The 23,093-nt window shown below is 41.3% G+C and overlaps 1 protein-coding gene across 7 annotated transcripts in view; it reads left to right on the top strand.

Annotated features, from left to right (window-relative positions):
* sox5 (SRY-box transcription factor 5) overlaps window positions 1–23,093 on the top strand; it is a 379,139-nt gene that overhangs the window by 94,211 nt on the left and 261,835 nt on the right. For all 7 annotated transcript variants that reach the window (XM_048554395.2, XM_048554391.2, XM_048554396.1 and 4 more), the window contains 2 exons: window positions 5,528–5,759; window positions 14,461–14,671. In XM_048554395.2, the coding sequence (XP_048410352.1) occupies window positions 5,529–5,759; window positions 14,461–14,671 (442 nt within the window). In that variant the 5' untranslated portion in view covers window position 5,528. The remainder of the gene's footprint in view (window positions 1–5,527; window positions 5,760–14,460; window positions 14,672–23,093) is intronic.

The following is a 23,093-nucleotide window of genomic DNA, read 5'->3' as shown; positions in this document are numbered from 1 at the left end:
CTGAGACAAAAGTTCCTATTGTGCTACTGTAAAATAAACAAAGTCTAATGGGCGATTGCATATCTCCATGTGGGCTTTTTCCCCCAGTAACTCAATTATTGGTATGTTCTCGGCGCGCTTTGGGAACAACAGTTTATTCAGCTGGACTCTCGCTGAATTTTAATACGTTTAATCCTGATTGTCAAAAAAAATCGGCCTATCCTCTGCGCGAAGAATTGCGTTCAGAAAATGTCACTGTTTTCAAGTACCTCCAACTGAAAACAGAATGTATCACTTCCAGTGTTGTACTTCTGTCAGGGGTATAGATGACGTGACAACTGTGAGAAATAAATGATTAGGCAATAATTTAATATAATTCCAGTCAGTGCACCTTGAAGAAGGAGTTTCAAACCAAATATTTGCAAAAGCTCTGTGAAATTATTAAATCCAAGTAATTGACTGCTATTTAGCTGTTTGGGTATGGCGAGTCCTTTGGGATTTTAAGCATGTGAATAGTTTTCTTTCTGCTCATCAGAAATTATATACTTTTTAGTGAGAAGGCTTAGTATAAGTGAGGAAGTCGAAGCTAAAAACATTTTAGCCGTGCAAGACTGCTCACTTTTCAATTCCTTAAATCTGTCCATTAAGGCCGGCACAGGGGTGATTTTGTGAATCTTTTCACAGAGAAATAGATAGCCTTCTCCACCGGAGAGATGGAATTATTGAAGCACGCTAAAGGGAACTTTTAATCTTGGCTGACGTGAGGTGCTGAAATACTTCAGTCCAGGCTGATTTTTTTTCTTGCAAGGTCCAGGTGAACAGGTTGTTAATAGATGCTTGATCTGCATAAAGAGGATGTGTGTATGAATATTCACACCTGTCCTGGGTGGGAGAAACATTTACACACGAGCCTCACTGGAGCCCAAGGTGAGAAGCTACATGATTCAAGAGTCAGAATTCAGCAACTGAATGCTTTTTGGTACAAATCATCAGGAGCAAGGTCACAACTGAATGCCACAACTCGCCCTCCGAGATTATGTGAGGAAGGATATGCAGACGGAACAGCAAGTTTGGGGAACGGCAGTTTTAAGATCTGCTTACAGTGAGGAAACAGAAAGGTGAAATAGGAAATGGTGGGGAGAGGATAAGACCCAAGTCTGTGTAATGTTCGTCGTTGAATTGCTAGATTTGTTTGTATTACTGAAATGCCTTGATAAATGAATAGTGCTAACATGTCAGGCACAGCTTCTATTTTTGCAAGTTTCGCTTGTTGTGGTTTTGCATTGCTCAACCTTCCATTTTTGAAATCAAGCTTTTTTTTAAGTCGAGCTTTTTGCTATTATTATTCGAGTCACTTTGGGTGGCTAACTTACTCATGTTTCCCAGTTCCTCTAAGCACCCCTTTGTTGCTTGACTCCTTGAAGATGCTCACTCGAATGATGGTGGAAAGGACTTGAATATAACATATTTTGCTTTGTCCCCACCCTTCAGCTTGGTTAGAGAAGGACCCCTCAAAGTTACAATCAGTATGAAAACTTAGTTTCCATGTGCAATTTGTAAGGTTTTCTAAAGTTAAAAAACTAAAAATGCTGCAAACTCAGCAAGCCTGCTTGCACCTGAACTAAGACAAACAGAGTTAATGTCTTGAGTCCGATTTGATTTCTTCAAAACTCCACAGAGTACCTCTCTGTTCAGATGCTACCGGACCTGCTGAGCTTTTCCAGTACTTTCTGTTTTTACTTCAGATTTCAAAAATCCGCTGTATTTTGCATTCATTTGACAGTTTACGCAAGGATTTTCCCTCCTCCACTTTTTCCTTGGCCAACTCCCCGTCCTCTTAACTCTCTCCTCCTCATCTCCTTCTGTTGTCTCTTTCTCTTTGTCCTTGCCTTTTGTTATTATCCTTTGATTTCTGTTCTCCCCATCCTTATCCCTATTTTTCTCTTTCTCCCCCTTTCCCCTTCCTTATCCTCCTCATATCTCTCCTTTTCCCTCTCCCATTTGTCCTGCCACTCTCGCCCTCTCTACCTCTTCCGGATATGTTGACTTCATGCATTTGACACAGCTCTACTGGCTATTTATATCCAGTCAGTATCTCTCATAACTTATTATTGTTATTAATGTGAAACCCTTGATAATGAGTGCAGGCAGCCTATTTGGCTGTGGAAGGTGTCACAGTTCCGGTCTCCACTTGCCGAGTTGCCACTCACAGGGCTCCTATCTAATGGAAACGTGGATATAGTCTCCACATGTAGGATCCCTACTATTATCGCAGCTGAAAGCAGATGACTTCGCAGTCAGGCAATCTTCACAGTCCAGCGAACCAACAGGGTTTTCTTAAAGAAACCTTTGACAGTTCATAAGTGAACATCAGATAATTATCTGAGGGATAAGGGAATGGGTGAATAAGCTGAGAGGTGAGGTGAAACAATGAGGAATGAGATGTATGTCGCAGAAATACCAGCACAGACCATCAGACTGAAAGTCCTTTTCCTGTGTTGTAACATTCTATGTAGTAATTCTATGATCAGCAAAGTGATTGTTTTTTTTTATGAGCAGCTGCACCTTGGGAATGTACAGGACAGAATGAGGCCATTCAGCTCATCCTGCCTATTGAATCTCATTACCCCATTCTTTTCCTACACCCCTGCAAATTTTTCCTTCTAAAAGTCCCCATTGAATTTACTGTCTCAATCACGTACCTTTCTATCAGTGGAAACACTTTCAAAAGAAAATCTGCTGAATCAAAATTCTTCATAAGTTTGAACACCACTATATAATGTTCCGTTAACCTTCTCTGCTCTAACAATCTTAGCATCACTACTCTTGCCTCATAACTAAAGTCCCTCATCCATGCTGTCACTCTGGTAAATCCCCTTTACAAACTGTCTGATGCACTGACATCTTTCATAGGGAGCACAGAACCAGATTTGAGTCCTTTCATGGAGACCTCAGAAGTGTTTTTAAAAGGTTAAGCAATATTTCATTGATTTAGTATAAGATACCTATCATTTACAATATGGTAGGAAACATAACACTCCATTACATAGTAGAATAGTCTTTTAGAACCTGTTAAATTAATCTGACAAATGTCAGACAATGGGGAAAGAATGCTTTCAGTAGCTATCTGTAACTGCATCATAAATACATTCCTTCTGAATGTTAACATATTATTGCACATAGAGTACACAATTTTCTGACAGTGTCTTTCACCTTAGAAAGCACAGCGAGGGTAACTGTGACAATTGCCAGTGCTACACACCATTGTCCTACTGGATTCAAGTGTTGAAATGAATGGAAATAGTCAGTTTAGATCTCTCTTATCCACAGGACCAGTCAACATCGCAGGCTGGGTGTAGAGTTTGCATCTGTTTTAGATGCAGACAGGGTCTGGAGCCATCATTACTACGAGGGCTAATTAAACAATAACTTGATTGAGCTATATTCCTGGGCAAGAATATGTCAGCAGATCCCAAGCTCAGTGGTCAACCAGCTTGCCATGCATAGCAGCATTTTTAATTCTATGCAGGAATACTGCTCCCCCCTACTGTTGGTCAGGCTTTGGTTCCAGTGAAATGTGCACTAATGCTAGTTTATACCCACAGGCTTGAATGTCAATGTAGTTTTCATTTTCTTGGTATAGACTACATTATTAACACATTAAACACACAGGGTTCTTTTAGTTGATGTTTATGGGCCACGCTGGTTACACGGCACATTTTAGGGGCTATTTTAATCCAACCTATCCAGTCAATACCAACACATTCAGGTTGGAAACCTATGTTTACACCTCCTTGTTTAATATTTCTCTCCATTGACTTCAAATGAGAGCAAAATTGAGCAAGGGAGAATCTTCATTTGATTTAACAAACTTTACATCAATAGGATGTTGTTAACATTAGATTGAAGTCAGACAGATTGAAATGCAGGTCTATGTGGATGAAGTAAAGAAAATAGCTCCAATTTTTAAAAGCGTCTTTAAAGACCTTAAGACTTTTAACCACCTACATTGACAAAGACATACATCCCTGACTGGTAGTCACAAATGTAACGTAGAAAATATTGTCAATATGAACAATGGGATCCTACAAGTAGGAATAAGATTAATGGCCCAATTAGCTGTTTTGATGGGACTGGCTGAGAGATGCATATTGACCCATCCTCTATTCTCATTCAAAACAGATGGGATCTCCGTTTAACATCTCACTTAAAATTTGGAACCATCAGTAGTGCAACGCCCTAGTACCACAGCTAAATGTCAGCCACAATCATGTGCCCAAATTCATGTGGAAAATGAACACATAACTCTATAGCTCAGAGGCAGGAGCACTGCCAGTAAGCCAAACCTGGCATTTTATTTATCCCACATTTGATACGGCAAGCCCTCCAATTATGAAAGGTGTTTATATAAATATAAACATTTTATCTGTTATACTACAGTTAGTGGAAGGAACCTGGGTTGAAAAGGAGAAATTATTTCATGGTCCAACCCCAATCTCTCTCACACTCCACAAACCAACCTACAGATGGATAGAAGTTAGGTGAGGTCAGGTTTATGATTAGCTGTGATGTCAGCACAGCCAAACAGTACTCAGTGTAAAGTCTTACATGTGTATAATGGCTGCTTGGGTGAGCTATGAAGATTGAGTGATATCAACCTTTCTGTGCAAAATATTGGATTCCTGAAGAGTGATGAGAAACTTGAGAGGATAAATGAAATACCTGACAGTGGGCTAACAATAATTGAGTTTGGTCCCTACTAAATATGATGCCAAACTTGCAGCTTTCAGTATAGTTCAGCAATGTCAGTTCTACACCACTTCCAAACAGTGACTGGTTGCAGTTCTGTGCCTGTAGTCTAATAGTACCGGTGTTACGACTTTAGACTATTTTGTCAGGGTGCAATAATGTCATGGTTACATTACTAAGCTAATAATCCAGAGCACAAGGGTTTGGCAAACCCCTGCTCCATAGAGTTTGAGAATTTGGATTGAGATGAACTAAAATCTGGAAATAAAAAGTGACTGCAGAGCTTTTAGAACGTCATAACTGGTTCATTAATGGGCTTTGGTGAAGGGAGCTTGTTGGCCTTATCTCCTCTGATTTAAATAGGATTCTACCCTCAGAGTAATATAAGCAACTATTAACCAGCCCCTGATTTGGCTCAGTGAGATGCAAAGTTGTGATTCAAGATAATGATCCATTAACACCTTGGAGGTAACTGGTGAAGGAAATGCCATCTTTGCCAGTAATGCGTACATTCTGCAAGTAAATCAAAAGAAAGGCACTTTAATAGATCTTAAAACTTTTCAGCATTTACAAAACTATTGGACTCACCGGACTTTGGAACTCCTCTGTTTTTATTTACAGAAATTGTGCATTTGATATTCAGTAATTGACTTCTCTTTGTTGGGATCAATTAACCAAAGCCTCACAAGGCCACAACAATTTCACTTAACTGTATCTGTGAATGGAATAGGTCATGTCTGACGTATACACTTGCTTCCTTGAACAGGTTACATCTCCTCTTTCTGTTTGTTTCCTGTAGGATGTCTTCCAAGAGAGCGGCCTCTCCGTATGGGGAAACAGATGGAGAGGTAGCCATGGTGACAAACAGACAGAAAGTAGAAGAGGGAGAAAGTGACGGACACTCTGCTTTCCATCCGCCTCTTCCACCGAGTTTTTCCAACAACCTTCACACAGAGGAATTACACACACCGTCCACAATGAGCAGAGAGACTTTGTCTTGTGAGAGCCCAGCATCTTTGCAAGACTCAACGGTATGTTGATCCTTACTGCAACATGTGTACAGTTAAGCAAGGAGTGTCACTTTTAGCTAGACTTGATTATGACAATGTTTTAACAAAAACAGAAATTTATAATTGTTATAACTTCTTTCTAAAAGAACATCCATTGGTTCTGGTAGTGTTGTCACTTATCTTCCTACCACCAAGCAGTTGGTCAAATAAACCATAATTATTTCCAATCTTCTATTCCATGTTACACTTAATAAGCACATTTTTGAATGAAATCGGAAAAGTCACACTTCTTTCCATGCCTCTGCGATCTTTTTTTTTAAACGGTTGCTTACACAATACCAAGGAATTTAATCTGTAATTCTAGGGCAATCCTGGAGTGTTTCCAAGGCAGGTTCTAGATTTCAGCTGACAAGAGCAGTGTTTGGAGAGTCCAGTCTCCGCTTTGACATTCTATGCCCTGCCAACACACGGGAGAATTTTTACTGTCTAGAATAAATTGCTGGTCCTGTCCAAATTGATCAAAAAGGACTGACAAAGAAATGTGCTTTTAGTCTGCTTAAGTGCTGAGTACTGTGTTGGGCGATTATGGTTTAATTTGCTTAAAATAATAAAGAAAACAGAAGCAGTCTATAATTGGCGAGGGTTAAATTGAAAAGAGTACCTCTTGAGTAAAAATAACTCAGTACTAAAACCGGTTTGTGCTCGTTTAATACACATGTATGAAAAATGGGCATAACATAGAGGGAAAAATAAAAGCTTCAGTAAAGGAGAAAAGTATTACATTTGAGAAATATCTAAGAGGAAGTGAACCTAGTAATACAAACATGAGATGTTTATTTCAGTTACAAAACACATTACATTAGAAAACATTTGGCAATCACTTTGTGTCTTTTAAAATTCCTCACTGAACTTGAATTTACCCAGATACAGAAAGTGATTTTTTTTCTTAAAAACTGCTTCGTTGGCTTCATTGCCAGATAGAGCCTGGGTTTCTAACAGGGTAAATTTCCCTATCTACACAATCACTGTATCCATTCCCACTGTTAATATGGCCACCCTCCCTGAGTGAGGCTGGAAAGTCTGCTGGCAATTTGTCCTGCATTGTGAGAACATCCTTACAGTCAGAACTGCATTGAGATTTTCCAAGTGTTAAACCTTCAGAGTTAGGGGAGTTCTGGGCTCAATCCGCCAGGTAAAGTACAGTGTTAGACAGCTCTACCTGCAATCCATCTTATTTCCAAGAGAAAAATACCAAGGGGGAGAAAAGCCTATCTAACTTCCCACTGAAGACTTCATGGGGCTAGGAGTTTGTTAAAACATCAACAGTGGAATGGAATATAGGAACAGGAGATCAGTCGGTACTGTTAAAGGATGGTCCATATCACAATTACAATAGCTAGGATAAAATCTAACCAAGTAACAAAGCATCTGTTAACTTTTCAACTGGCTTTGGAAGCCACTGTGCTATAATGGTAGTGACCTTACCTCTGGGCTAGAAGATTGAGCTTAAAGCCCCACCTACCCCAGAAGTATGTCATGACTCATTCAAACAGGTTTCATATTTTTTGAACCAACATGTTCAGAGATGTTATTACTTATGTCTGGGACAGGGTAGGACTTGACCCCAGATCTCCTGCCTCAGAGGTCAGGACACTACCACAGTAAGGACCATTCCTCTGAACAGCTGGATTAAAATAATTATAATTTACTTGTTGAGCAAACAATGGGTTTGCGAGGCATGGTGGCTCAGTGGTTAGCACTGCTACCTCTCAGTGCCAGAGACCTGGGATTGATTCTACCTTCGGTCAACTATCTGTGTGGAGTTTGCATGTACTCCCTGTGTCTGCGTGGGTTTTGTCTGGGTGCTCCGGTTTCCTCCCACAGTTCAGAGATGTGCAGGTTAGGTAAATTGGCTGTGCTGAGTTGCCCACAGTGTCCAGGAATTTGTAGGTTGGGTGGATCAGCCATGGGAAATGCAGGGTTACAGGGATTGTATAAAATGCTAAAAGGAAACTTGAATAGAGGATGACCATGACCAGCTCAGTGCTAAGCTCATTCTCAGAATTAACAAATCGTTTAAAAAATACAATAGCAAAATAACTGAGGATACAAGAAACCTAGAGTGAAAAGGGAATGTGGCAGAAATATTCAGTAACTTATGTACAAAGAAACAAGAGGTAACATGAAAGCTTTCATTCGAACAGCCATGATTCTTGACTTGTCTACCAGACAGCACATACGACCCTGATTGTACTAGTGCATTAGTCATAAAGATGAAATGTTTGAAGGAAATGGAGGGGAAAAATCCTAAATTTTTGGCCATTTTTCTGTGCCACTTTGGCTCTCTTTCAGATATATTTGTGACAGTATGCTGGAGATTAATCTTTAATTCATGGAGGGTCTAGAGCAATCCTGGAGAATTGACAATCCTAATTCTGTAAGACTGGCTTTCCCACTGTCAAAATCCAGCCCCTGATCCTGTGGATATTCTGATGCAACCAGATTTTTGTGTGTGTATGTGTGTGTGTGTGTGTGTGTGTGTGTGTGTGGTGCTGAGTAACTGCAATGTTGTTGTAGAAGTAGTTCACTAATACCTTAAATGTCAGGTGCTGGATCACATACTGTAGTCAATGAATTCGAATTCGTATAACGTGAATTAGACAGGAGCATGTAGGGCAGATCGGTAGTCGATGTGCTTTTCTTTTTCCTGACTACAGTGAAATTCTTCCTTGTCTGTTTGTTTCTATGTATGTCAAAAAGAACATATCATGATTTCTGGATAATCTCTGAACAATAACCAATCAGGCAGTATACTGGGTTTCCATTACTTGAGAAGTAAATCTCAGAACATAAAATGTGGCTTAATCAAGCACGTTGGATGAAATGACATCTATCCAGCAGTTTGTTTAATGTCAAGCTACAGGGAAAAGAAAGCTGATACAGAGTCAGGATCAGTGGATTATTTCAGATCTAAAACATCCTCTATGAGGATTGTGCCATTCGCATATGTAAGATATTAAGTTTGCATAGATTACCTACAACCAAATCCGTTCTGACTGGCAGAGAAGTTTAGAGAGATTTACATTAGAGAATTGAGAGAGCTCCAGGGTTTTGTTGCAGCAATTGTACAAAGTGATATACAGTGTAAATCTATTGGTGTGTCCCTAGATAGTGCAGAGCTTACAGCCTTTCAGAGCACAGATTACTGTTTTATCTTGTCATACTGAATTAACACACCGTTAAACAGTGGTGACCTGCTCATTGTTGAGAATTGCAGCAGTGAGAAGATGATGTAGTGATGATATTTAAATCTTTCTCTCTCTGTGGATTGTTTTTGATTTCCATCGCGGCAGCCTGCACGTACAGGTGATAGAAAATTATTGGCAGAGCCTCCTTACATCGTTTTTGACTTCTTTGCATGTTTCCCAAAGCAAGGGGGCCATATTACAGATTATTGCCATCATTCTGGAGAAATATCTTTTTGCTCAGAGTGCTGAGAAGTTGGAACTCATTACAACCAGTGGCTGTGAAATATAGTGGAAGTTAGTTAAGCACATGAGGGCCGAAGGTATAGAAGGTTATACTGTAAAGGGTTTGATGTAGGGAATAGGGAGAACCCTCATACAGGGACAAAATGAAAGCACAGACCTGTTGGACCAACTGGCTTGTTTCTCTGCTGTGTGTAATGTTTGTTTGCAGCATAAAATTAAATAACACCAACTCTATAATTCTGATGCAGTCCAAGTTAAAGAGGTGAAAGGCCAGATAAACTTTTCAGTATGAATGTGGAATACCAAATAAGCTTCGTTGCCAAATAGAATCGCTTCTCATGAGGACTTTAAGTGAAGCTAGCATTCTCTGTGTGAAATAAATAGGTGCTGATCTGCAGTCTTAAAAGCTTACACAGTTAGAGATTCTGAAGTTTTTTTTAGTTTTGAGCAAACGTATTGTTGGCTTGTGAGTCCAGTTGGAAAACATAAATCGATCTCAATAACTTGGGGTGGCATGGTGGCTCAGTGGCTTCACACTGCTGCCTCACAGCACCAGGGGCACGGGTTTGATCCCAGCCTTGGGTGACTGTCTGTCTGTGTGGAGTTTGTACGTTCTTCCCATGTCTGCTTGGGTTTCCTCCCACAGTCCAAAATGTGCAGGTTATGTAGATTGGCCATGCTAAATTGCTCATTGTGTGTAGGGATATGCAGGCTAGGTAGATTAGCCATGGGAAATTCAGGCATAGGGTAGGGGTTTGGAGCTGCATGGGAAGCTCTTCAGAGGGTCAGTGTGGACTCAATGGGCTGAATGCCCTGCTTCCACACTTTAGCAAGTCTGTCAACAACATTTCATTGTTCAAAAGAGACTGATGTTTGGCATGTACTTGTTTGTTGAATCCTGAAAACTACATAAGACCCAGCTTTGAACTGTTACTCCTTATGTCAGTTAGAATTAGGTTGCCTTTTTATGAATTAGCCCTGAGATGTTCTCCTCATTTCAGTTGTTTTACCTGCATTACAATATGTCTAACATTGTAGAGTTTGTGGTTTGGGATATAAGGACTATCGTCCTTACTTGTGCCATTCATTGCTCGGATTTCTGTAGGCTTAGGGTCTCCCACTTCAGTCAGCATCTGCTCATTTTTTATGCCCTCGGCTTGGCTTCTGGTTGTGGGCTTGGTACTGGTTCCCATCAGATCATAGTTCCTTATATTTGCATTGTTTCTAAGGAAGAAGGTGGGGAAAAACAGCTTACTTTAGTGCTGGGAGCTGGTTTTGGCATTTGGTGTTGGCATTGAAATGTGATTGTGGATCGGGGCAAGTCTGCACCAAAAGCAGGGTTTCGTAAATCAAGTTTAGAATTTACTTTATTATTCTGGGGCTGTCACAAAGTTGGGATGAAGAAGAAATCACCCCCCCCCCACCCCCACTATGCAAAGTTAAATCTTATCCAGCTTTGACCTGTCGTAGAGCATTCTGAAGGCAAAGAAAGGGCCATCTCAAAAGAAGCTTCTGAGGTGAAGGTTTTGTCTTGAATCTTGCTGACACCTGTCTATAAAGGGAGGGGATCATCTTAAAAGGTGAAAATTGCTGGAGAAATTCCGATGGTCTGGCAGCATGTATGTTAATATCTCGCATCTGAGTGACTCCTCTACAGAATTGGACTCAACTCTGCTTTGTCTCCCCAGATGTTGCCAGACATGCCGAGTTTCTCCAATGGCTACTGTTTGCTTTAGCATGTGCGGCTCTTTGCTTTATCTTAAATTGTGGGTCAAACATGAGTGCCCCATGAAAACTTCTGAGTTTCTGCAGTGCCACCTCTTCTCCCCAGTCTGTGGATGACAGATGCTGTGAGCAAGACAGTCACCCTCTTTTAATACTTGGCTTTGGGAGCCATCTCATTTGTATTTCTCATCTTTCCAGCCAGCTTGCCAGTCTCCTGCCTCCCAATCCCTATCTGCTGCATCCTTGGCAGCAAATTGTAGGCTTGCGTCCTTTCTAGGCACGATTCCCATCGAAAATGGGAGATGCGTTTGCTGAGAGACATTTCTCTCAAAGCACTTCTGAAAATTAGGCCCATCATTTTAACAATTTGACACTACTTACAGATCTTTTCTTCATTAATTAAATTAATGTTGAATGCCACCAGCTATATGAACAGCAGCCTCTTTCATCTTCATTATAACTACCTGATCAGGCTGCTTGCTGTGAGCTGGAGAGTTTAACCTGCCGTTCCATTCAGTGCAATGAACTCACCCTGACCATCGCAAACAGGGAAAATTTTAGAACCCCCTTTCTCCCCTCCGAAAGCAACAGCAACAAAAATAAGCACTTTGTTGCATTTGGATGTTATTAGCTTTACAAGTCTAACAAGAGCCATAAAAATAAGTCTTGTTGGATGTATACATATTCTTCCTTTCATACAAATGTAGCAGAGGAGAAAGGAGCAACAATTTCCATTACATATTAAACTCATACATTAAACACAAAAAGATAAAAGCAAATATATTCAGGGATGTCTGTTGCATTAGAGTAGTTGCAGGAGGCTATTCAGGGCAGAGTAAGTGGAAATTAATTGGAATGCAGAAGAAATAGGAACAGAATAGGAAATTTAGTATAATTATAAAGAAATGCAGACAAATAAGTTATTCTTGAAAGACCTGGAATAAGGCAATTCACATTTATAGCCATAATATGAAATTATTAAGGGGCCTAATCCCCCTTTAGCCTCCAAGTCACTTTTTTGGCACCTAATTACTAAATGGAACAGCTTTATTATGTAGGCTATTAAAAATAATGTGTTTTGATAGTTACGCTTTTTTCTTTGTGTTCCTGAGGATTTGCGAAGAATTGCCTTTTTTTATTGGATAGGCTATAAAACATTAATGCTGCACAAATATTCCCTTTTATAATTTATAGTGGGCTTTAGAATTGGAACGATTCTTCACTTTAAAGGGGCCACAATTTTTTTTAAGCTGTTTTGATGCAGTGGTGGTAGGATAATTGGGTTTTGGATCACTCACCCCTTTCCCTTTGCCCCGCACCGGTGCCCTCTAGGTCACCCACAGTGGACTGGGCACTGGCTCTAGTGGATTGTATAACCGTTACCTTCAGCTTCCCCCTGACTTCTCCCGTAGCCTTCTGGACCAAAAAGCAGAGTTGGCTCGAAGTATTGTACAGCTGTTTGGATTTGGACTCGCCACAGGTAGAGTGGAAAACGGACAAGGTGTTCAAACTGAGCTGGCATGAGCCAGCACGGTTTGGTTTTAAAAAAAAGGCTGGTTGGGCATAGAGGGAAGGAAGATTTGCATTTTCAGAGCACTTTTCACGGGCCACATGGACCCCGCAAATGCTTTTTTGATCATGCGCTGTGCAGGAAATGCACCAAACTGTCAGGTACAGAAATGTGATAATGACCAGCTAATCTGTTTTATGTTGTTAAATTGAGGGATGAATGCTGGCCAGGACTGCAAGGATAATGCCCCTGCTCTTCTTCAGAATATTGCCATGCGGTCCTTGATGTCAGTACGAGCAAGCAGATGGAGCCTGGCCAAACAGCTCACTGGAAGAAAGCACATCTAGCAACATAATGCTCCCTCACTGTGGCATGTTTGTGCTCAAATGGGATGTAAACTTGGAACCTTGTGATTTTGAGGCAAGAATGCTCCTGTATGTGGCAGGGGGAGTATTAAGTTTCTCTTCAAAAAACAATCTCTCAAGTGGATAAACCATACATGTCCGAAATGTATACTTCCTTGATACCAAAATAGTTTGTTTTGATGTGGCATGTTGCTTCAGTTCTGGGAACTTTCTGTAACTGTAGACTTGAATCATCCAGAAACTAATTCCTCCATTTACATTGTTTACCTGAGACATGCTGAATTCCACTTAAGTGTTTATTCAGTCAGATTGAGAATTTAATTCCAATTAATGCAGAGTTAAGATACTTCTGTCATGGTCTCCTACACAATTCCGACAAAAATAAATCCTGTTTGGATCTGTACAGACGCTGAGGTTGGAGACATTTATCAGATTTACCCAGACTGGAAATGTGTCCTTATCCCATACCGATGGCCAATATGTAGTATTGCTGCTATCCATTCATTGGGCAGGTTGCAGAGAATGAATCCAAATGGATGGTGTAGAAATAGGCTGTTCACCACCCTTCCCACCCCCTCGCCTGTTCAGTTGTCCAACCTCCATACTAGCCTGCACCCCTCCCACTTCATTGAACCCTACTATCATATTCTTCTCATTAGCTACCCTTCTATGTGCCTCAACTGCATGACTTCGCAAGTTTCACATCCTCCCCACTCTTTGGGTTATAGTTATATTTTGGGGGGTCATGATTGGTCTGATTGCGCCAAGGAGCTGGTGCGAGGTGAAAGAGTGACCTACTGTAAAGTCCATTTTAATTAGAATCACTGAGTACTTGGAGATGTTTGCTCTGTCTATGTTATTCCAGCTTGTACGTTAAGAAATATTTAAGAGGGCTCATGTGGAGGGTTAAATTATAACTCTCTTAATGCTGCAACTCTTATGTTATCTTTATATGAATTCTTGGGATGTGGGTGTCAGTGCAAAGCCAGCATTGGAGTTTTAGAATTTTGACCAGGCAATGTTGCATTAACAGTGTTGTGTATCGGGATGCTGTGTGATCTGGGGAACTCAGAGGTGATGGTCATCTTATATATAGCATTGTAGCTCATGAGGGCTTCAGGAGCGGATGCCAAAGACATCTTGCTGCAGTGAGTCTTGGTGATGGCACGCTCCACAGCTACAGGACGCCAACATTGGAGGGAGTGGACATGTTTAAAGGAGACGGTGGTTGTGTTGTTGAACAAGGAGACCATTTTGCTCTGGAGAGCTGCATTGTTGTTGGAGCTGCGTCCCTCCAGGAAAATAGAAAGCCTAGACAATAGCTTGCTGTGATTTTAATATGATTCACAGAATAACTTGTATTTCTGTCAACATTACTTGCTGGGCATTGACCAGTCAACAAAGTGAGTTGACTTTTAATGACAAAGAAATTGTAATGACACTAGATTAGGTACGGATTAGCAATGATTAACAAAGGCAGATTAGTGGCTCTATCTCTAAACATCCATGCTGTTTTTATAATTAAGTCCAGGGAAATGAAGCCCGGCTGTGGCAACTTAATGAATGACTTGGACACGCTTTCCCAAAATAATGCTAATATTTCTGCTTTCTCCCCCTGATATTTTGACCAGGATCACGACGGCAATAAAGCAGCCTCACTATTCTCTACACACAACTCATCTACCTCACCTCTGAAGACTGAAGAAGGGGCTCGACAGAGCAGTGAGTCAGGGTCTGGCACTGCACTGGGCACCCCAGAGAGACGCAAAGGCAGCCTCGCAGATGTAGTGGACACACTGAAGCAGAAAAAAATGGAGGAGCTCATCAAGAGTGAACCTGAGGGTAAGCACGAAAGGGACATGATGTTTTGTTTCCTATATGGTGGATGGAGGCTGCCTGTGGTGGACGGGGGGCAGTGGGGACGCCAAGCCAGAAAGCAGAGAGGGGAAACATATGTAAATGAGTGACACTGCACTGTTGTCAATTCGAGAGAAAATCCGTAATGCAATTGCGGGCGCAATGGTTAATCTTTTGGCTTTGCCAACCAGTGTCTTGCTCAAATGTGAGCCTGGAACAGTTGAAATCACCCTTTGTGAAATTTGTGTTGAATTTGTACTTGAAAATTGTTCGAATGAACTCTGCAGAACAGATATGCAGAAGTGGAATTCAATGCCGATTGGTAGATTATGCTTTGAATGCAGATGCTGACACACAGATATATGCAAAAAATACCAAGCTATCTTCTCTTGGTGCCTGAAATGGAGATTGATGGCTTGAATATCAATTATTCTACTTGAAGCTTGTTGTAGAGGTCAGAGAAGTTGGAAGTTATATGGTTTGGCTTTGGCAGACTGGGTGATTGGATTGGCGTCTTTATTGCTGTGTGTGTACTGATGGAAATTGCACAATGAATGCTAATTATTGTCACAAACAAGTGATTGAGAGAATTAATGGTGTCTGCACCAACTCAGTATTTTTTATTACTATGGTGACATGTTCCAAGCTGGCTTACCCAGCAGGAAATGGGACAGAGCGAAATCCTACCTCATGAAAGTCAATAGGATCATAGAATTGTTACAGCATAGAGTGGGGTCATTAGGGCACATGTGTAGCAGTAGTAGGGTCTCCAACTCTGGACTAGGAGGGTTGGGTTCAAGTCTCAACTGATCTAGAGTTGTACAATCATGTCCCTGAACTGGTTGGTTCGAAAATACCAAAAATGTGGCCCTTCAGTTCATTATACCCATGCTAGCTCTCTAAGAACCAACATGGAAACAGTACTAGTACAGGGTAAAACCTACCTTCGATTCGGTCCTGTCAATGGTCAGGTGAAGTTATAATCAGTCAGTTTAAGGTCTTATTTTGGAGTGAGGGCGGCCATTTTTCACTTATTGCAAAATGAACTTTGTGCTGCCTTTTGAGGAGCGATCAAACAAATAGCAGTGAATGTGATATCTTTTGAATTTTTACATGTAAATAATATGTAAACACTGTAAAGGGCTGACGATCTTTCACTGAAATCAGCTCGATGACTACGGACCTCATTCCCATGGTCATGATTCATATATGTTGATGAAGTTCGGCTCAGTTTGACAAGGCCCACATACCGTTGGCAAACCCTGGTCACCCAATCTGGGCAAATTCATAACATCCTTCTAGGAGCTATGGAAACATGCAGCTGAAATGGAGGCCATTGTGTCTGTGCCTGGCGTAGCTTTGAGAGACAGCTTTCTTTTTAATACCACACTTAGCCTAAAATCCTCAATTGTTATTTTTTCCCCTTTTAATGCTTATCCCATTAACTTCTGGAATTTACTATTGAATTTGCTTCCAGTCAGTACACTCCAGATGGTGAAAAATCATCCTTCCCATTGAGTATTAAGTCTGTCTCATCTGGTTACTGGACCCTACAACCACTGGAAACAGTTTCACCCTCTTTACTCTTTCAAGGCCCTCAAAAGTTAGAACGTCTCTAACTCTTCTTTCTTTTAAACTTCCCTGCTCTGAAGAGAACATTCCCATCCTCTCTGATATTCCTCAATCTTGAATTGTTTAGGCTGAATTTACCGCTTCCCAGGTTTACTAAGGCCAACTGTAGTATCCCGGGTTAGATCAGCTGTCTTTGTTTTATTTCCTAATGGGATGTGGTCATTGCTGACTGAGCTGGCAGTTATTGTCCATCCCTAGTTGCCCTTGAGAAGGTGGTGGTGACCTCTCTCCTAGAATCTGTGCAGTCCGTGAGATATGGGTACTCTCTCCATGCCGTTAGGGAGGGACATCCAAGATTTGAAGGAACGGCGAAATATTTTCAAGCCACGATGGTGAATAGCATGGATGGAACTTCGAGGCGATGGTATTCCTGTGTATTTGCTTCCCTTGCTCCTTTATGGTGGTAGAGGTTGAGTTAGGCAGAACCTTGGTGAGTTGCTGTCCCTTCTCTGGCCTTCGAGGGGGGTGGGGGGGGGAGAAGAAAGAATATTTAAAACTATTTTTTTGGCCGAAGGAGCTTCCTCCATTACAACAATGAATACACTTCAAAAAAACTACCACATCAACTAATGGTGAGTTAGTCATAATGCCACTGGACAAGTAACCCAGAACCCTAGGTTAATGTGAAGTGGTTTTGAATCTCGTTTGAATTTAGTTTTTTTTAAAAAAGTGCATTTGAAAGCTGGTGTAATGGTGACTATTGTTGTAAAAATCCCATGTTATTCTCTAATGCCCTTTTAGGGAAGGAACTCCTTACCTGGTCTGGGCTACACGTGACTCCGGTCCCATAGTTAATGTGGTTAGCTCTTAAGTGTCCCCTCAAATGGTTTAGCAAGCAACTTCTATCAGTAATTAAGCATAGCCAGTAAGTTTAGGCTCAGCTGACAATGGCCAAATCCTATGAGCAAGTGAAAGCTAATGCACTTCTGGTGAGAGTCCTGGGTTATGAAAAAATGCTAAAAGTTCTAGCTTGAGTAACACCTTCAGCACTTCAAGAAGCAAAATCAAGACACACATAAAATAAAACAGAGTGAGCAAATGGAAAGACACATCAGGGCAAATGACCAAATCCTCATTCAAAAGAGTTAGCAGGAACTGCAGATGCTGGAGAATCTAAGATAGCAAAGTGTAGAGCTGGATGAACAGAGCAGGCCAAGCAGCATCAGAGGAGCAGGAAGGCTGGCCTCTCGGGTCGAGACCCTTCTTCGTCAGCTTTCTTGCTCCTCTGCTGCTGCTTGGCCTGCTGTGTTCATCCAGCTTCACACCTGTTATCCCCCATTCAAAGAAGCAGGTTTTAGGGATAGTTTTGTAAGAAGAAGGGGGAAAGGAGTGAGGTGAACTTTGGTGAGGGGATTCTGAGGACCTGGACGGCAGAAAGCATTGTCAGCAGTGATTGGTGGAAGGAGGAAGAGAGCAAGATTGAAGGGACGCAAGCTTTGGTGCGGGGTGGGGAGGACCAAAACAAGTTAAACGGAATTTCAAGCATGCTCTGTTTAACTGGAGCAGCCTGCAAAGGCATCACCGGTCCGTCTGGAATGTGAGAAAAGTCTGTTATGTTTTATAAGAGACTTGGTATATGTCGCTTACATTTTCAGCAGCTTTGAGCTAGGCAGTTGGTCCTAATCTCACTAATGGGTTGAGCAGCTCAGTGGTAAAATTACCACCTCATAATACTGATAAAATCACTGTTCCGTTCCTTTGTATCTCATGTTTTCCAGGCCTTGTATTTTGCATATTTGTTACACATTCTGTTGTGTTATTACAGTGTTGGAGATTTTATTCTGCTCTTTTTTTTGTTTCTCTCTCACCCCTCAGTGAATTGATTGTTAAATGCCCTTCACAGTGTATTTGTGTTTTGTGCGAGTTTGCCACAAATGATTACACAAATAACTGTTAATGTTTTCAGCGTGTCACTCCACATTGAGAAGAACATGCAAACGCTGAATGATATTGCGTCTGTAGTGCGGAGCGAGCATGCTCTTGAGGCTGCATTAGTGAAGGCTGCAGTTATACATTAGAAAAGAATAGAATCTGCACATTATCTTTGCTGTTAAATGTACAAACAAAAGACAGCAAGCTTCTCAAGTGAGCACGAGTAAAGCTTACACTGATGTATATAGCAGAAAATCCTTTATCCCTCCAGTCATTGTTCTTTTGTTTCTTCAAAGGCCATTAAATCGAATGGCAGGTTGTGATGAAAATTTAATTAAGGCATAGTTAAATCACACTGAAGTGGTACATTTTGGCTCTTTTCCTTCATTTGTGTTTCAGGAAGAATTAATAAGTTGAAAGCTAATGCACAGACCCTGAGTCAAAGCAGCACGCCAGTGGCCAGACACCCATGGGTGTTGTACACCCTGTTTAGTTCAGAGAGAGTTTTGAGTGCTGAGCTCATTTCCCATTGGTTGAAGTTTGTTTTCCTTGTGGTTCACTGCCAGTCCCGTTCATTTAGAGGTTGGTGGTGGAGGTAACGAGGTGTGGAGCTGGATGAACACAGCAGGCCAAGCAGCATCAGAGGAGCAGGAAAGCTAACGTTCGATCCAGCATTGGCAGTTGCTTCTATCTCTGTGGAGGGTTGTTTTTCGGCCTGGAGGCCTGTGACCAGCAATATTCCACAGGGATCAGTAATGGGCCCGGTTTTGTTTGTCATCTATATAAATGATTTGGATTGGGATCGGGAGGCATGGTTCATAAGTTTGTAGATGACACCAAAATTGGTATGGTGAACAATGAAGACGGTTATCTAAGATTACAAAGAGATTTTGATCAATTTGACCAGCCCACTGAGGAGTGGCAGATGGGGTTGAATTTGGATGAATGCAAGATATTGTAGTTTGGTAAAACAAGCAAAGGCAGGACTTATACAAACAATGGTAGGGCCCTGGGTGGTGTAGTAAGGAGAGACCTAGGGGTTCAGGCACGTAATTCTTTGCAATTTTGTGTCACATGTAGACCAGGTGGTTAAAGAAGGCATTAGCACGCTAGCCTTCATTGCTCAGACCTTTGAGTATAGGAGTTGGGATGTCTTGTTGAGGTTGTACAGGACATTGGGGAGGCCTCTTCTGGAATACTGTGTGCAGTTCAGGTTGCCCTGTTATAGGAAAGATATTATTAAACTGGAGCATGTTCAGAAAAGATTTACCAGGATGTTGTTGGGATTAGAGCATTTCAGATCTAAAAATAGCTTGGAAAGACTGGGAATTTTTTTGTTCCTGGAGTGTAGTAGGTTGGGGAACGAGCTTATAGAGGCTTATAAAATCATGAGGAGCATAGCTAAGGTGAATTGCAAGGGTCTTTTCCCTAGGGTGGAGGAGTTCTAAACTATTTTTAAGGTGGTGGATGCAGTACAGTTACAATGTTGAAAAGACCTTTTGGATAAGACATGAACAGGAGGGATTTGGAGGGATTTGGGCCAACACAGGCAGGTGGGACTAGTTTAGTTTGGGAACATGATCGGCGTGGTCTGGTTCAACCAAAGGGTCTGTTTCCATGATATGACTCTCTCAATTTGTACATGAGTGAATGAGATTGTTTATTTGAAAAGTGAAAATAATCAATAATAATGAAGAAAGTGTTCCTAACATTTAAAGGGGTGTCGCACTCCCATTGTTGCCAATGTATCATTTTTTTTCCAACTCTTATTTTTAATAGCTGTGGAATTTTCTGTTTACAGAAAACAGGAACTTTGTTTAAAACCCAGCTCTTAAGTAAAAACTTATATGAAGTGAATGATTTAACCAAATTTGCCAAGATTCTTGCAGCCAGGAAAGAGTCAACTATTAAAGTAACACCACTGTGAGAATCTTCTAAGAGGTTCTGCTTTTAATATTTTACAGTAAGCACATTGTAGGGATATATAAGGTATTCCCCAACAGGCTACAGAGTGCTGGATTTTGCCTTAACAGACCCACTGTAATGAGAATGGATCAACACTAAAAACACACATGAAACACTGGGCTGGAAGAAGGCCGCTCAATCATTGTTGATTTTTACAGTGTGTTAGCTCTCCCATCATGGCATTTAGTTGACCTCCTAATAAGGCCATAGATTTTTTGGCAGTTAGTAGACCATCCCTCTCTTTAAGTGGGGATTGCACTTTGCTTTGTGCAGCCTTGGGTAGAGGTTGAAGCATGTTAAATTTAAAATTAAAGAAGGGATTTGAGGGAGCAGGGCAGATTAGTCTTAAAACTGGAGATCAGAGATAGTGGGAACTGCAGATGCTGGAGAATCCAAGATAACAAAGTGTGGGGCTGGATGAACACAGCATCTTAGGAACACAAAAGCTGATGTTTCGGGCCTAGATCCTTCATCAGAAACTGGAGCCTGATTTTAAGGATGAAAATCGGGAAGTATCCTTTTTATGTAAAAGGATACACCTCAACCCCTCCCCCATCACACCCTGCCAAAGGCTTGTAGATGCTGCAGGAAAAATTTCAAGACTAAAATCGATAGAATTTGGTTATTAAGCAGCGCATGGAACATCAAACAAGAGCTGGATTTTCCTTACAGGAGTCGGAGTTATGGAGGGAACCTGTTACTTATGAATGGACCTCTCATGTAGAGCCGTAGAGATGTACAGCATGGAAACAGACCCTTTGGTCCAGCTCGTCCATGCCGACCAGATATTCTGGATAAATCTAGTTCCATTTGGCCCAGATCCCTCTAAACCATTCCCATTTATGTACCCATCCAGATGCCTTTAAAATGTTGTACCAGTCTCCACCTCTTCCTCTGGCAGCTCATTCTATACTCTTTGAGATTCTCAAAGGACCAACCTCTTAAATGGTGTGGAATTGAAGTGGGCAGAGAGGGAAAGCATGGTGTCAATGAGGGAGGGTCAATCAGAGACCTGTTTTAACAAAGCTCTTAAAGAATCTCGTCAGATCAGCCATTGCAACAATGGCTGCCCAGGGAAAGGATTCATGAAACCTGCATGGTCACCAATAGACCTTATTTACCTTTGTTCCCACCCCCGACACGAGAGTCAAAATTCAAAGGTGATTAAATGGAGTTGAGGTGCAGATGACCTATGGCCTAGTTGAATGGCAGAACTAGCTTGAGGAGTTGAATTACCTCTTTCTATTCCTATAAATCTATGCTTCAAGTCCTCCCCTCTTTCAGTTGTCAGAGCACATCGGGAGACTAGGATTGGACAAATTCAGGGACTTGGAGGACTATTGGGAGCTGCAATTCTTTGTGTATTGAAGGCCATTTGTTTATATAACATCTTACGTTTTTTGTCATTGTGAAGGGGACTATATCTGTAATGAAGTGGATAAAATGGCAGGCCATTGTAATATAGCTTAAATGGAGCTGGTATTGGGTGTCCTCTGAAATATTTCAAATCTGTCTCCCCTTCTCATTCACCTCTCTGAGTGAGATTTAAAACCTCCATCTGTTTGCTTGTACTAGAATGAAATTTGGGTCGATTAGTGTTATTCAGCAATATTATCATGCACCAGAACTGATATCGAGGGTCTCATTTACAAATGGCATTTGCTCTTTGATATCTGAATCTAGTTATGCAGTTGGACAAGACAAAGTATTGAGGCTGAAGAGCCCCATTACTCTGGCTTATTCTGTCAGTAGAAATTGGAGGGATTGTTGCACCTGATTTATTTGCAATGTACCATTCAGCTAACCTCAGTTGGGTTCCTCATGCTTTCAGAGCTTTGGGGTGTTTTGAAGGGACCTTTGGTGATATCGTTGCTGAATGGGAGATTATGTGGAACGCAGGGCAGGAGGCTTTCTTCAGTCCAACCAACTATTAGCTGTACATTCGGCAGTTGTTAAGGGTTTATGAAATGACTACATCCTCTGTATGTCTGATCAATTGTCACACAATGTGACCAAATTAATTGAATGTGTGGTGTCTATCAGTGGGAACAAGTATCTGATGCTCACTAACTTCATAAACAAGAGGCTTGCCATGACTGTGCATATTTAATTTAGTCAACAAACCCATATCTCCATCCCATAATATGGTTCCTCCATGCTCTTACAGTGGAGCTTTGCATCAAGAATTTACTACAATTAAAGAGACCTTGACAGGGCTGGTAGGAGCAGGGGTTGATCTAGTATGTATTCATTTCTATTTTTAATAACAAGAACAAGCATAAGAGACACGCTTTCTACCAGCATGTGTTTTGGAGAGCTTACTCAAAGTCATCTTTACCACCTGAGGCCAGGGGACCAGAACCTCAAAATCTGCTGCTGTTGCTTCGAAGTCTCTTTTATTTGAGTACTCGAGGGAGGGCTTGTGTGTTTATTAAGGAGACCAGGTCTCCAGTGGTGATGAATAGTGAGTGGACTCACTCTGAGAGTGTTAATTAAGACGGCCAGTCGAACCTATCGATGAAGGCCTACTCAAGACTGAACGGCGTGCGGTATGAAAATGCATGAGGCACTTTATTAATAGACAGGCTCAAGGTGGCAAAGGGAAATGCTTGCTTGATTTTATTTCTCTTTCATTTTGCATCAGTGTGTCTTTTATTTTATAGTTTGTCTGGCAACAATAGTGTGACTTTGGATCAGTACAATGCCACTGCACTTCGGAGAAATGTAGTAAAAAGCAATGTTCCTCTTCACACTGTGCTCCATTCCCGTTTCATTTCTGAATTCCTGCTCAGGCTATTCATCTTTTTAAATAACCTTCTGTTCGATCCCCGTTAACTTTTGTCTAGTAAGTGCATCACATTTGTCTAATTCAACTTGTTTTTCTTTTTGGCCCTGAAGTGCATTCCACAGGTTTCTTATCCTCAACAGAAGATAACTT

Source organism: Stegostoma tigrinum, chromosome 25 (genome assembly GCF_030684315.1).
Source record: "Stegostoma tigrinum isolate sSteTig4 chromosome 25, sSteTig4.hap1, whole genome shotgun sequence".
NCBI lineage: Eukaryota > Metazoa > Chordata > Chondrichthyes > Orectolobiformes > Stegostomatidae > Stegostoma > Stegostoma tigrinum.
Note: the sequence above shows the minus strand (reverse complement) of the source record. Positions and strands in the feature narration are given on the sequence as shown.